The sequence below is a fragment of the Phyllobates terribilis genome, unplaced genomic scaffold (genome assembly GCF_046119375.1).
Source record: "Phyllobates terribilis strain yellow unplaced genomic scaffold, ASM4611937v1 Scaffold_7__3_contigs__length_470593459, whole genome shotgun sequence".
Classification (NCBI taxonomy): domain Eukaryota; kingdom Metazoa; phylum Chordata; class Amphibia; order Anura; family Dendrobatidae; genus Phyllobates; species Phyllobates terribilis.
Genome location: NW_027362767.1, coordinates 21,462,617 through 21,479,162, shown reverse-complemented (window position 1 = coordinate 21,479,162; position 16,546 = coordinate 21,462,617). Strand labels below are relative to the sequence as shown.

Below are 16,546 nucleotides of genomic sequence, written 5' to 3'. Positions count from 1 at the left end.
TCCAGGCTAATTAAAAGGTGCAGAAGTCTCTTTTGAAGGTTTTACGACAATGTATCAGTGCAGGTAATATGTATCCATCTAGATTCTAGGCTAATTAAGGTGCAGAAGTCTCTTTTGAAGGTTTTGTGACAATGTATCAGTGCAGGTAATATGTATCCATCTAGATTCCAGGCTAATTAGGCTAATTAAGGTGCAGAAGTCTTTTTTAGGGTTTTGTGACAATGTATCAGTGCAAGTAATATGTATCAATCTAGATTCCATGCTTCAGGTGCAGAAGTATTTTTTTAGGGTTTTGTGACAATGTATCAGTGCAAGTAATATGTATCAATCTGGATTCCATGCTTAAGGTGCAGAAGTCTTTTTTGAGGGTTTTAAAAGTAAAATGTTGAGCTCAGGCTGCAGAAGTCTCTCCAGTCTTGAGGATTTGTTACAATGTATCAGTTCAGGTTTTAATATAACAGGCATAATAATAGCAGAACTATCCTTCTGGCACTGTAGATGCCACATTGGGGCTGGCATGGCTAGTGTCTAGTAGTCAGCCTTATGTAGAGTATCTTAAATGATGATGTTGAGAGTTATAATCAAAGGTAACTGAATTCAACAGGCTTGAAAACGGACTACAATAACAACCCAATAAGCCATAGATTCCTGGCATACCTCTGCTTGCTGCCAGTGAATAGCAACATTCTGGATTACATGTTGTTTATATGACAGGTGCAGTTTGCTCAAATGCATCAGATTGTTCTTTTGGTGTAAAATAATATAGCGCTCCTCACAGGAGTGACAGGTAGTGCCCCTTGAGCTCTGACAGTGGCTGACTATAAGTAAGTACATCTCCTATGTACAATACCAACACCGCCAGACTCCCCACATCCCACATCCAGAGGATTCACGGTGGCTTTTGCGGGATAAGTGTGAAATCTGTGTGGAATCTGAGACATTACAGAGTCATTAGGACATGAAGGCACAGCGCGCGCAGCACATTACTGCGTGACGGGGAGGGGGATGTTTATATTCACTGGATACATTGTAGAAAATTGGAAAATTTCATGACAAGAAGAAACAAACTGAAAAAAATAAAAATAAAACAATAATCTAATTGTCCAATTTCTTAGCAACAAAAGGCGTGGGCGCGGAGTGGGAGTGGGCGGTGAGGGGGCAGGATAATGAGGGACGGAAATACCAGACACTAATGTCCTAGAATATGTATATTAATGAGAAGATGGACGAGATGGGAAATCGCAGGAAGCGTTCAGATGTGGCGACCGCACGGCGCATGAAGAGCAATTACCCAACGTTAACGGGAGCTTTCACACAGCGTTCTGTGTCCCTGTCGGCACATACGTCCTAAAATTCCCTGCAAAACGGGGTCCGGACGTATGCTGTGACGGGGGCCATGGACCGCAATGGTGATGGCAGAGCGAACGTGCGCTCTGCCGTGCACTTTGTTTGGGAGTGTACTCCCCACAGGAGGCGGACACCGTTTTGCAAAGAATTTTAGGACGTATGCCCCGACGGGGACACAGAACGCAATGTGACAGCAAGACGTAAGAAGTGAATCCATTATGGGGTCAAAGAACCACAGTCAGGACTCCGAGTTATACCAGTCATAGTCAGTGCCCCCATAACTCTCCCTATAACAGTCATAGTCAGTGCCCCCATAACTCTCCCTATAACAGTAATAGTCAGTGCCCCATAACTCTCCCTGTACCAGTCATAGTCAGTGCCCCCATAACTCTCCCTATACCAGTCATAGTCAGTGCCCCCATAACTCTCCCTATACCAGTCATAGTCAGTGCCCCCATAACTCTTCCTGTACCAGTCATAGTCAGTGCCCCCATAACTCTCCCTATACCAGTCATAGTCAGTGCCCCCATAACTCTCCCTATAACAGTCATAGTCAGTGCCCCCATAACTCTCCCTATAACAGTAATAGCCAATGCCCCATAACTCTCCCTATACCAGTCATAGTCAGTGCCCCCATAACTCTTCCTGTACCAGTCATAGTCAGTGCCCCCATAACTCTCCCTATACCAGTCATAGTCAGTGTCCCCATAACTCTCCCTATACCAGTCATAGTCAGTGCCCCCATAACTCTCCCTATAACAGTCATAGTCAGTGCCCCCATAACTCTCCCTATAACAGTAATAGTCAGTGCCCCATAACTCTCCCTATACCAGTCATAGTCAGTGCCCCCATAACTCTTCCTGTACCAGTCATAGTCAGTGCCCCCATAACTCTCCCTGTACCAGTCATAGTCAGTGCCCCCATAACTCTCCATATACCAGTCAGTCAGTGCCCCCATAACTCTCCGTATACCAGTCATAGTCAGTTCCCCCTTAACTCTCCCTATACCAGTCATAGTCAGTGCCCCCATAACTCTCCCTATACCAGTCATAGTTAGTGCCCCCATAACTCTCCCTATACCAGTCAGTCAGTGCCCCCATAACTCTCCCTTCTCCAGTCATAGTCAGCACCCCCATAACTCTCCGTACACCAGTCTAAGTCAGTGCCCCCTTAACTCTCCCTATACCAGTCATAGTCAATGCCTCCATAACTCTCCCTATACCAGTCATAGTCAGTGCCCCCATAACTCTCCCTGTACCAGTCATAGTCAGTGTCCCCATAACTCTCCCTGTACCAGTCATAGTCAGTGACCCCATAACTCTCCCTGTACCAGTCACAGTCAGTGCCCCCATAACTCTCCGTGTACCAGTCACAGTCAGTGCCCCATAACTCTCTCTATACCAGTCATAGTCAGTGCCCCCATAACTCTTCCTATACCAGTCATAGTCAGTGCCCCCATAACTCCCCCTGTACCAGTCAGTCAGTACCCCATAACACTCTCTATACCAATCATAGTCAGTGCCTCCATAACTCTCCCTGTACCAGTCATAGTCATTCCCCCATAACTCTCCCTATACCAGTCATTGTCAGTGTCCCCATAACTCTCACTGTACCAGTCATAGTCAGTGACCCCATAACTCTCCCTGCACCAGTCATAGTCAGTGCCCCCATAACTCTCCTGTACCAGTCATAGTCAGTGCCCCCATAACTCTCCCTGTATCAGTCATAGTCAGTGCCCCCATAACTCTCCCTATACCAGTCAGGCAGTGCCCCCATAACTCTCCCTGTACCAGTCATAGTCCGTGCCCCCATAACTCTCCCTGTACCAGTGATAGTCAGTGCTCCCATAACGCTCTCTGTACCAGTCATAGTCAGTGCCCCCATAACTCCCCCTGTACCAGTCAGTCAGTACCCCATAACACTCTCTATACCAATCATAGTCAGTGCCTCCATAACTCTCCCTGTACCAGTCATAGTCATTCCCCCATAACTCTCCCTATACCAATCATTGTCAGTGTCCCCATAACTCTCCCTGCACCAGTCATAGTCAGTGCCCCCTTAACTCTCCTGTACCAGTCATAGTCAATTCCCCCCATAACTCTCCCTGTATCAGTCATAGTCAGTGCCCCCATAACTCTCCCTATACCAGTCAGGCAGTGCCCCCATAACTCTCCCTGAACCAGTCATAGTCCGTGCCCCCATAACTCTCCCTATACCAGTGATAGTCAGTGCTCCCATAACTCTCCCTGTACCAGTGATAGTCAGTGCTCCCATAACTCTCCCTATACCAGTCAGTCAGTGCCCCAATAACTTTCCCTATACCAGTCATAGTCAGTGCCCCCATAACATGTCAGCCACAGTCAGTGCCCCCATAACATGTCAGCTACAGTCAGTGCTCCATAACATGTCAGCCACAGTCAGTGTTCCCATAACATGTCAGCCACAGTCAGTGCTCCCATAACATGTCAGCCACAGTCAGTGCCCCCATAACATGTCAGCCACAGTCAGTGCCCCCATAACATGTCAGCCACAGTCAGTGCTCCCATAACATGTCAGCCACAGTCAGTGCCCCCATAACATGTCAGCCACAGTCAGTGCCCCCATAACATGTCAGCCACAGTCAGTGTCTCCACAACAATGCCAGTAGAGACGATTGAATCTCCCAGAATTCAGTTTGGGCAGATTCACTTGACTTTGCAGTGAGATGGACTGATACTGCCTGATTGGCACAATGTTACACGCACCTTCCTCATCTGATCTTTCACCGCTGTTGCAGCTGCTCAGTCTTCCTTTCTTTCTCAGTTCTATTCCGGCACTAAGGCCAATCACAGACCTCAGACTGAGCTCGTGGTCACCGCACAACTTGACACATGTTGCCCCCCACCTGACTGCACAGGGACAATCACAAACCTCAGATTGGCCTTGGCTCGAGATTGGAGCAATGGATGATTGTGGAGCTGCAGAGACGGTGTAGTAAGAGGTGATGATGTGGCGCCCCTGAGGGTTCGACCGCCACAGGGATGCTGCACTTCTCCAATGGAGTGTAGTGTTCCTCCTCTGAGGTAAGAACAGTGCGATGGTCAGGACCCTACCTCCACATCCAACACCACACTTCTCCCACCAGAGGGGGCTAGAATGCACTAAGTGCTGCCCTCCTGGTTACCAGGAGACTGGGAACACAAAAGTGATAGGAACCAGTTAGTGGGTGAGGGTGGAGGATTCACATGATAGTGACACCTTTAATTTCATATTTAATACCCTGCCATCTTGGCTCTTGGTTCTCAACTGTTCTCTGACAGTTCTCGGCTGTACTATGACTGTGCTCTGACTGGTGTCAGATCGTGGTCTCCCTCCCTGAGTGTGGATCCTGTGTGGACCTGCAGAGGATGGAGACACGGCCCTCGTCCCCTGGCCTTGGGACGATGGGCAGGCGGGAGATAAGGAATATCTCAGCCCGGTCGAGGACCATGACCAAGAAGGCCCGGAGCTCTAGAGTGTGGCTCCATCGCAAATGGGTCCCGGGGAGGATGCAGACGGAGCGGTGTACGCCACCTGTCCTCGCCAACCTGATCTATTCAGAGGGATTCCGGCTGCAAGAGGGGTACCGGCCCCCGACACCTGACCTTGCACTCTATGTCCTGGTCAGGGAAGCCCGGTAGGCCCTGAGGATCCCACCGGGAACGGGAAGGATGGCGCTGCCACCCGTACCCTTGTTCTGAGAGAAGTTCAGAGGGAGACCCGGCCTATTCACACCCACACGGACAGGAAAGGATTAGGTCCATTGTCTAGCAACACTCTGGTGCAGGGTCCTGATGTAACACTGGACTTACTCGGAGGTTGTCGGACCCCCGCGTCTCTGGTGACCGCAAAACTCCGCAGGAGCAGGGAGTCGCCTTCCTACTGCCATCTCCATCGTGAGTAAAGCCTTGCAAGTTCACCGCTATGGCCTCCGGACTCGTTATTCTGCACCACACCGTTCTACGTAGCATCAGACCTCCTGGACATATACACCTTCCTCCCTGCCCCGCTGCCCTGAGGCCTTGCTCCGCCTGTGGGGAGTAGTAAGAGCTATGGCCGCCATAACACCATGCCTCGGTGGACGGCAGCGGCGCTGGTGGCCTTCACCAGGTGCCACAGGTGGAATAGTCGCAATCAGCCACTCAACCCGGACAAGCCCACACCATCATTTTCAATGTGACGGCCCTGGGCACGGAGCGGGTCCGGGCCATGGCTGCACCCCCCATCTACAACATCGGGACCCGTCTCCGAGTCCCCATCTCCCAGGGCGAGGGCTTTGAGGCGTCACAATGAAAGGTGTGTGTGAATGCTACTCAGACAACACAGGGTAATGGTAAAACAGTGAGGCAACACTTTATTGAACCACCAAATGGACAATAAACACAGAGAACAGTCCCAGCAAATACCCAAGATGGTACAACATTACACAGTCTCACCCTTCAGCTGGCCCACCTGGGATAGAACAGCTGTGACTTTGGGACTTCCAGGGCCAACTACCTCAACCAGTGGCCCCCCCGCTTTTGGCAGGCCCTCACAGAGAGAAGGTAGTGGCAAGCTTAGGAAGCTGACACTCCATCGAGGTACAAGGCCAGGAGACCCGAGGGTCCAACCCTGGCCTCTCCGAGAGTTTCCATGGGGCCAGATGACCGGCTGGTCCCAATCTGGCTTCTAAGCATGTCTCCATGGGTTCCAGGCGACCGGTTGGTCCCACCTGGCAACCCCAAACAACATATCCTTGGTGCCAGGTGACTTCATCGTCCAACCTGGTCTTCTCAAATGTATCCATGGGCACTCTGATGGTCAATGGAGCAGATCCGTATCTTTCCAGTCAGGGCCTTGTACCCTTAGGCTGAAATCATGTAGCATCCAAATCTGTGTCTCTTTGGATAAAGCCATGCTACCAAGCTAAAGGTCTGAAGAGAGTCTGATCTTTGATTCTCCTAGTAAAGTCTCTTTAAATTCTCTTTCAAATCAGCCTGCTACAGAGGCATATGTTCCTTAAATAGTTCACATTTTTTTCTTTCAAGTACACATCCACAGGGCAAGGGTTAGGGAGGGTATTGCTTCACAGGGCTCAGGTATCATTTTTTGAGTCTTTAATCAATTTACATAGTTAGTATAGCAGGCGGCTCTTTAAATCAACATCTCACTGGCTTTAGTACAATATGCAATTAGCATAGTAACAAACATCATTGTTTCACAACCAAGAGAAGTAAACATTCATGATTATACAAATACTGGTCTGTCCTTCCTGACCCACCAAAGAAACCCATACATTCACAAGTCAACACAAACACAATAGTGTATTTCTCTTGGCTTAACAAATCTAGACGTCTGGCTGATTAACATAAGAAGCTGTTTCGTCACAATGAGTATAAGGGTTTATTATTTTATTTCAATCTCTTTCTGGCTTTCAAAAGTATCCTGAAAAATAACGACTCGCTGGCCACCGTTTTTCTGGATTCGTGAAAATAAAATCTCATAAAAATTTGTATTCTGGCAAATTTCGTGAAAATCGATTAGTTAATAATTAATTACTAGCTACTGACAGCGTCTCCACAACATTGTCAGCCATAATCAAAGCATTCATAACACCTCCAGCCAAAGTCAGTGAGCACAAAGCCCCAATCCAGAGCCTGCCACAGAGCCTCCATCCAGAGCTCGCCACAGAGCCCCCATCCAGAGCCCGCCACAGTTCCCATCCAGAGCCCGCCACACAGCTCCCATCCAGAGCCCGACACACAGCTCCCATCCAGAGCCCGCCACACAGCTCCCACCCAGAGCCCGCCACACAGCTCCCATCCAGAGCCCGCCACACAGCTCCCATCCAGAGCCCACCACACAGCTCCCATCCAGATCCCACCAGGGCCTGCCATTTCAGAGCCTCCATCCAGAGCTCGCCACAGAGCACCCATCCAGAGCCCGCCACAGTTCCCATCCAGAGCCCGCCACACAGCTCCCATCCAGAACCCGCCACACAGCTCCAATCCAGAGCCCGCCACGCAGCTCCCATCCAGAGCCCGCCACACAGCTCCCATCCAGAGCCCGCCACAAAGCTCCCATCCAGAGCCCGCCACACAGCTCCCATCCAGAGCCCGCCACACAGCTCCCATCCAGAGCCCGCCACGCAGCTCCCATCCAGAGCCCGCCACGCAGCTCCCATCCAGAGCCCGCCACACAGCTCCCATCCAGAGCCCGCCACACAGCTCCCATCCAGAGCCCACCACACAGCTCCCATCCAGATCCCACCAGGGCCTGCCATTTCAGAGCCTCCATCCAGAGCCTGCCACACAGCTCCCATCCAGATCCCACCAGAGCCTGCCACAGAGCCTCCACCCAGAGCCTGCCACAGAGCACCCATCCAGAGCCCGCCACAGAGCCTCCACCCAGAGCCTGCCACAGGGCACCCATCCAGAGCCCGCCACAGAGCACCCATCCAGAGCCCGCCACAGAGCACCCATCCAGAGCCTGCCAGAGCCCCCATCCAGAGCTCACCACAGAGCCCCCATCCAGAGCCTGCCAGAGCCCCCATCCAGAGCTCACCACAGAACCCCCATCCAGAGCCTGCCACAGAGCACCCATCCAGAGCCCGCCACAGAGCCTCCACCCAGAGCCCGCCACAGAGCACCCATCCAGAGCCCGCCACAGAGCCTCCACCCAGAGCCTGCCACAGGGCACCCATCCAGAGCCCGCCACAGAGCACCCATCCAGAGCCCGCCACAGAGCACCCATCCAGAGCCCGCCACAGAGCACCCATCTAGAGCCCACCACAGAACCCCCATCCAGAGCCTGCCAGAGCCCCCATCCAGAGCTCACCACAGAGCCCCCATCCAGAGCCTGCCACAGAGCCCCCATCCAGAGATCACCACAGAGCCCCCATCCAGAGCTCACCACAGAGCCCCCATCCAGAGCCTGCCACAGAGCCCCCATCCAGAGCTCACCACAGAGCCCCCATCCAGAGCCCGCCACAGAGCACCCATCCAGAGCCCGCCACAGAGCCTCCACCCAGAGCCTGCCACAGGGCACCCATCCAGAGCCCGCCACAGAGCACCCATCCAGAGCCCGCCACAGAGCACCCATCCAGAGCCCGCCACAGAGCACCCATCTAGAGCCCACCACAGAGCACCCATCCAGAGCCCGCCACAGAGCACCCATCCAGAGCCCGCCACAGAGCACCCATCTAGAGCCCACCACAGAGCCCCAAATCCAGACCCCATCATAGAGTCCCTATCTGGCGCTAGCCACAAAGCCCCTACTCAGAGCCCACTACAGAGCCCCCATCCAGGGTCAATCACAAACCTCTCCACAGAGCCACCATCCAGTGCCTGTCCCTTGTTTTCTCTCCTGCACCACCCCTGCCAGCCCCCATTCACCGCAGTAATGCCTGGACTCATGGACACGTCTCAATGTTCACATGACCACAGATGGAGCTGCAGTTATAAGAGCTATTTCTCTCTGCACCTTGTGATTCAGTCAGAGCTGTGAATTCTTTGTCCCTGGGCAGGAATCGTTCTTTGCTGGATCTCGCAGTGCAGGAACATGCAGACTATCTGAGAGGACAGCAGCATGATTTATAGATTTATTCCTGTGCAATGTATATTTTATGACCCCACTCTTCACTGGTAGCTCAAGGGAGATTGCATAACTCCGCTGCTGGCATCTAGCATTTAAAGGAGATTTCCACTTTAATATACTTATACTCCGGTCCCATCCAAAACAAATTCTGCAGTTTTTCATGCGTCAGTAGTTAATCTGCAGCTTTGTGATCATATGATCGCCACTACTTGAATTTCGAATGCAGCTTTGGATGTGACTGGAGTACTCAGTTATTATTTATGTATCTGTTATAAATAATTTGACTATTATCTTGCAATTACCTGGCTCGGTGCAGTTCTTTTCAACAGTTGCGTTGCCTGACGCCATAAGTTTACGATTCCTCCACGTAATAGCGTTCCCCGTTGTACGATCTCTTGAAGACTTTCCCCGTCCTGCATTGAGAAGAGAAATCTTATGAAAGTCTCGCCTTATTTATGCTACCTTTTGTATATAACATCAAAATTGTGAAATCATCCAAATCCAGTTCATAAAGAGGAACTTTCACCCCCTCTATCCTCAACCCAAAAACACGCTGCGTTATGTAAAAGTACATTAGTGTTTCTATTAAAGGCTGTTAATCTGGCACTTATATAATGAGGGTTAATGAGATGGTGTTGGCAGACCCAGAATATGTTACTGCAGGGGCGCAGCTCCAGATTTTTTTTTGTTTTTTAGGAAAAAATTAGGATTTAAGGATTAGGGGGGATTAGCTTGTTCACAATGTCACTGACTCTGAGGAATAGGAAACTGTGCTAATTCTTGGAGTCAGCTGTTTCCAGCTTTGTGAGCAGCCGCTTGTGGTACTTTTAATGCCTCGCAGTTAATCTGCAGTTTATCGGTTGGTATCGCTGGCGATTTCTTTTTATTCTGGGATATGTGTAGCACATTATAGTTCTGCCTTCCCAGACGCAGTATCATTCATGAGAGAGGGTCAGCATGCCATTAACAAGTTTACTGTATCACTGGTGCTTTGATATAACCCTCAAAATCAGAGGAACCTAGTGTGTCTTGACCAGTCTGAACTTTCCTGCACTGATACATTGTTACAAACCTTTAAAATTAGTAAATTGTGTGAGTTAAAGAACCTGATGACTGATTAATCATTTGAGATTCATTGAATTCACTTTTCAGTTCCTTTCCCTTGTTGCATTCACTTTTTTGCGTTAAATTCTTCAAAAAAGTTTATGTATTTGGCGCAAAATAAAAAAAAATTGCTCTTTATTTTTGCCTTAATGAGTTTTTGCAACGTTTTAGCACTAATAGTTGCAAATCCTTTAAAAAGTCGTACGCTTGTTTAAAAATGTGACAATTTTAAAATTCCGCCCAGATACTTACTCCAGTGAGAAGAAGACACGGCACTTCCGGTGAGTGGTGCCCAAATAGGATCCAATCTCATCAACACATATAAAAAAAACTTTGCACTTGAATGGGATAAATAGAGATGAAATTTTATTTGTGGTATAACCCAGACAATAAAGAGACATTTTGGTCTACAACTTGACCTTCATGAGTCCACTGGATTGAGGGATAACTGCTTGCACAGTGCCAGGCAGAGCTATGCGGTATCCACCGCTATGCAGCGCTCTCCTGCGCTCCGCCTCACGCTGTCCAAGCAATTATCTCTCAATCCAACGGACTGATGAAGGTCAAGTTGTAGACCGAAACGTCTCTTTCTTGACTGGGTTACACCACAAATAAAATTTAATCTCTATTGATCCCATTCGAGTGCCAAGTTTTCTTAGATTCTTACTCCATGCAGGGACTGGAGTGAGATGTGCCAAAAAAAGTGACATTTGGTAAAAGTCGCATGACACAGCCCCAGTTGGACAGACCATCAGCAAATTTGGCTTTCAGTACCATCTTCATGCTGATGACACACAACTATACACCTCACCCCCTGACCTTACCCCCACTGTACTACAGAACACCAGTGACTGTCTGGCCACAGTTTCCAACATCATGTCCGCTCTCTATCTGAAACGCAACCTTTCCAAAACTGAACTTCTTCTGATCCCGCTGTCTACTCACCTCCCTAAATCTGACATCTCCCTCTTTGTGGCACCACAATAACACTGAGCCAGCAGGCGCGTTGTCTGGGCGTTGTGTTTGACACCAATCATTCCTTCACCTCCCACATACAATTTCTTGCACCTGAAGAACCTCTCTAGAATCCACTCCTTTCTCACCATGGAAACAACAATATAACTCACTGTTGCCCTGATCCACTCCCGCCTTGACTACTGTAACTCTCTATTAATTAGCCTCCCCCTCACTCGACTTTCCCCCCTCCAGTCCATCCTTAATGCTGCAGCCAGGGTCATCTATCTGGCTGATCGTTACTCAGACTCCTCCGCTCTGTGCCAGTCATTGCACTGGCTGCCCATGAATTATAGGATCCAATTTAAATTGCTTGTTCTCACCCACAAAGCTCTCCACAGTGCGGCACCCCCCCCACATCTCCTCCCTCATTTCTGTTTATCGGCCTACCCATCCTCTACGCTCCGCAAGCGACTTTCGACTAACATCTGCACTAATCCGTACCTCCCACTCCCGACTCCAAGACTTCTCCAGAGCTGCACCTATTCTTTGGAATGCTCTACCCCAAGAAATTAGGACGAACCACAACTAACACTGTTTTAGGGCGCCCTATCCCGTTCCCTAATCGAAGTCCTTTTTATATATTTATAGCCCATTCACTAGTTCTCTGAACATAATTCTGCATCAAACTCCACCGCACCCAAAAGCTACAGATACTGGCTAGTGACTGGTCATGCAGCCTTCATCTATCCCTCATCATCTCAAGATGGCCGGACCATCATTGTAAATAAGCCTCTGTACTTTGTGTCACCCCCACCTCATTGTAGATTGTAAGCTCTCACCAGCAGGGTCGTCCTTTTTTTGGGCTTTAATTATTGTATTTTCTTTAATTACGCTACTTATGACTGTTGTATATGAACCTCTGGATTGTAAAGCGCTGCGGAATATGTTGGCGCTATATAATTATTATTATCTTGTCTGAAACATCTGGTAAACAAAGTTGTTGAAGAAAAATTAAAAAAAAAGATGTAAAAAGGAAAGACCGCTTTAAAAGTGGCTCAACACATAGAGAGAATAAGGAGCAAATACTTAAGCCACTAGAAAAGAGCAAATTACTCCAGAAAGGTGAAGACAGAGCTATTATGAATGGAAGCCCTTGTGTCCAAGCTGATTAGTAACATTGATACATTGTTACACACTTTCAGGTCTGGATTCTAACCCATCAAGACTCCAGGATAATTCATTTTATCTGTGCAGATACAATGTATCAAACTATTAGGGAAAGGTAATTCTTTGGACTCCAGACTGATGCATTTTACCTGCACTGATATATTGTTTCATAGCTGTAAGGTTGAAAGAAGACGCAAGACCATGTAGCTCAACCTATAACCTAACATGCTGATCCAGAGGAAGGAGAACACCTCATCTGGGGGATACTAATTAGCAACTCCACATCCAGCAGTCAGACCAGTCCCCTTGATCAGCAAGGTCTGCAGATGTCTTTATCTTGTAGAGCAGTGGTGTAACTTGAAGCTCATGGGCCCCAATGCAAAAGCTCTAACGGGGCCCCCAATTATTTCAAGTCTACAACAGTATTGGTCTTTTCATATAGGCCTAAGAGACTTTTGGGGCCCCTTAGGCTCCAGGGCCTGGGGGCGATTGCAACCCCTGCACCCATTGTAGTTAGGCCTGTTTCAGAGGATTACCTGTGCTTTTACTTTGCAACAACCTCTCAACTATGTGAAGCAGAACTAGGCCAAGACTGATTGCAGTCACTGACAGTAAGCATAGTTGTTGAAAATAGACTTTATGACCTAGTTACTCACTATTAGAAGGTTGCAGAACGTTTCATTACGTAAGGAAAGTGTGATTTTTTTTTTACACAAGACTGGACTAGCTCTTTAAGCCATGATTCAATTTATTCTTAACAAGAACTGCGCCAAGAAGTCATGTGTCCCCCCCCACGCCATGAAACGCGTCACTCGGCCTCCTCATAACGCATAGTGCTGAGTCACATGACATTTACCAATTTTTAATTAAGAGAAATGAACACATGGTTCTTAATTAAAAAAAAATCTCAAAGGGATGAGAAGAAAAACGAACGGCCGCCGCTGCTCCACCATTAAGCTCACTGATCTGTGACTGAGAAAGCGTGGTTACATTATGGCCACTGTGGCAACTATCATGTGTTTGTCACCCATCTTTCCCAGACACCTGGACAGCAAACCTGCCTTGCGACAGAGTAACATATCGCTTACAGTAGGGGCTCGTGCACATGATCGATTTTCTTGGACGAGTGCTTTCCATGGTTTTCACAGATAGCACTCATACCTATGATATTCTGTGGGGCAATTCACATGTCCGATTTTTTTTCCTCAAACCGAGTTGTCCACAAGGAAAAATCAGAGACATGTTCAATTTTGATCCAAGTGTTGGATCAATATCAGCGATGCAAGTCTATGGGCCCGTGAAAAAAATCGGACTGCACTTGGTTGACATTCGAGCGCGGTCCGATTTTCACAGACAGAGAATGGAGAAGGTGGAGAAACTTTTTTTTCTCTCCACATCACTCTGATCAAACTCTGATCAGAGTAGTCGGACTGTTTTTCTCTGATGTCGAGAAAATGGCAGTGTGACTTTACCCTCGGTCAGATTAAAAGGTCAGGTGTTTGGGAAGGCAGGGTGGTAACTTTTTTTGACCTTTTCCACAGGGACGCACACAGACAGAAGATGGCCCCTGTGCAAGAATAGTACACGGGCCCTTTGTCTGCTACAGAAGTTATTTGCTGGTTTGGAGGTGGAAGTCGGCCCCCTCATCCTTGGGCCCCTGTGAGACAACGCAGGTTACACCAATCGTATGCCGTCCCTGCTTTCTCAGATATAACTAAGGAATTGCTAAGGAACAGTTAGAGAATATTGCCAGTCTATTTAGCCTTTTTCTAAAATATCCGTTTTTACGAAAGCTGAATGACGGAATCCATAATGGCAAAACCTCTGACTTTTGCATTGTTATGTTACTAGTTTATTTGCTTAGTTTGCTTTTCAGACAGATGGGAAAGCTGAGTAATAACCAACTGAACTTCTTCAAAGCCAAAAGCTACAATGTAAATACATCAGAATTAAATATAGAACCCAATCAAGGTGTTATAAATGACTCGGAACATAAGACATTACCGAGGAAGGAGGTATGCTGCATCTCCGATAACTTTTAAATCAGTCACAAATTAAAGCTGAAAATTGTAAAATCCGTTTTGTGCTATAAGTGAATGCGCCATTAGTCCCGTAAGCATCCACTATCTTGGAAGAAATGGCGGCCTCCTCCTCAGGTTGATTCAGATTGCTACAAATTGATTCTTCTTTGAGTTTATTTTTGAAACAAAGCCTCAAGGTTAATCCTGCCTTGTGTGGGGCGGGAGGGCCGAGCCGTGACTTTAAACGTAGCATTACTCAGATGACAATCTCCTTTACGTAACCCAAAGGTCAAACGGCAGCCATTATACGGCGACCTCTGATGACTGAAAATCATTTGACATGTGACAATGTAACAAACTTCAAACTTCCAATAACTTCAGACATTTCGCCTCTCGGAAATCTGGTTGGCAAACTAATATGGCCACTATTTTAATTTCCAAAAAGTTTGTCAATCGGGTTTCCAAAAATCGGGTTTCCTGCTTTGAGCAGGGGGTTGGACCAGATGACCCAGGAGGTCCCTTCCAACTCTACCATTCTATGATTCTATGAAATGTAGGAAAACTGCGTGGCCAGGTCACATCAAAGTGGCTAACTTTTACATGTCAAATGTAACTTAGAAGGTGACTCAAGGATTTCTATTAATTTATTTATTTGTATTTTTTTCTATTTATTTTTTCGTTGGGGCATCGCTTAGCAACAGAGGCTGGGGTTGGTGGGTGACAACTGTCACCCACATTCAGATGAAGGGTACGTTGGCACTATTTACGTCCTTTCTGCCCAAAAAAAAATGACCATAAAGACCAGAACACAGAGCAGGATCATAGAAAACTGGGGGCAGTTTCCAAATTCATCTGCCTGCACCAAATCCAGGATTCCCCCATAGACCGAATTCTATTAAAATGACTGAAAGCAGTTTGGAATGAGTCACAATGATGAAAAAAAGTAAGACAAAATTGGATATATCTGTGATCTTGACATAATTAAAGGTTCTCTAGAGAGATCAGATCCCTTTGCGGATTCCCAGAGATTTCTGTTATTGGAAATCTGACACTACATTGTCAGATCACCGAAATCTCTGCGTGGCACCAAAGGGCCCTATCTCTAGAGAAACCTTTCCTTCAAGATCACAGACTCTGCTGTTCTGATCTTTCTCACATTCTTATCATCACAGACTTCAACAATTGTCCCAATCCTTATCTGGCTGATGATATCTCACCAATCTGGAAGAATTGACTACTAATTGACTGGATATTACTCATGCAAACCATTCAGTCACTCATATAAATTCTAATAAAATGAAGGTCCGGAAGATGAACTGTTATGTGCCTGATGGGGGTGGTAGTCTCTGACACCTATCCCACCATCTGTCACCAGACTCCAGCACAGGACACAGAGTTCCCAGCCCTTCTGCTGCTGAGTAAATCCCTCACTCTCAGCAGAACACAGCGATCCCCATCTTATACAATCAGATCTGTCGGATATTGATCCTTCGTGTTTACAGTTAGTAGCAAACAAAAGCAAAACAACCTGCACAATATTGCTACAATGTAGCTCCAGCAGCTGTAGGTGCGCAGCTGCCGGTACTTGGAGGGGGAGACCCAGGGCATGCATTTTTTCCCACAGGTGCCATCCCCTGTGGACCCCCACACAAGACACTCACCTGGTCCTTGCAGAATGCCCGCCAGGCACCACACAGAGAACAGGAGGCAGCAGATGAAGGCGCCTTGCTGGAGCATCCTCTCCCTCCTCTTCCTCTTGCCCATTCTCAGGAGCTGGGTCCCGGCTTGGCTGCATGTCCACCCTCCCCACCCTGTCATGTCCCCGGCTGCTGCTGCAGGGTATGGGGGGCACAGTGTGGATGAGACCCCCTAAGGCTGCTGGGCGCTGGGTAATGATGGGCACAAGGTGCAGCACAGGGTCCCACACAGCATGGCAGCCCAGCACAGGGGACTGACTGCTCCTCAGCCTGCTCTCCTGCACACACTGATCCCAGGCTGGGAGGGAGCCCTCTCCTCCTCCTCCTCCTCCTCCTCACCCATCCTCCCTGCCAGTCACTGGAGGAAACTTACCTTGCCACCCTGCAGTCACATGGAGCACAGCACCCCCTACCTGCTGCCCCACAGCAATGCCCTGACCTGGAGAGCTGCAGTGGGGAAGGGGTTAAGGGCTACATTAAATAACAGAGACCCTGTCAGCAGCTGATGGATGGATATGATAACTTTTATTTATTTTACTCACTTATATAGCGCCATTAATTCCACCGCGCTTTACAGACATTATGTACAGATCTGATGTGCCAGTGAGAAATCCTGCAAAGAGCACTGGGGGTGTGTCAGTACTGTATAGCCACGCCCCC

General features: G+C 48.3%; 1 protein-coding gene across 3 annotated transcripts in view; it reads right to left on the bottom strand.

Annotated features, from left to right (window-relative positions):
* Positions 1-16,217, bottom strand: part of SLC24A4 (solute carrier family 24 member 4) — a 96,940-nt gene extending 80,723 nt beyond the window's left edge. For 2 of the 3 annotated variants that reach the window (XM_073638275.1, XM_073638276.1), the window contains exons 1-2: positions 15,851-16,216; positions 9,243-9,353 (exon numbers count right to left, since the gene is read on the bottom strand). In XM_073638275.1, the coding sequence (XP_073494376.1) occupies positions 9,243-9,353; positions 15,851-16,007 (268 nt within the window). In that variant the 5' untranslated portion in view covers positions 16,008-16,216. Of the gene's footprint in view, positions 1-9,242; positions 9,354-15,850 lie in introns of all 3 variants that reach the window. The other variant, XM_073638274.1, reaches the window with a different exon arrangement.
* Positions 16,218-16,546: the final 329 nt, after the last annotated feature.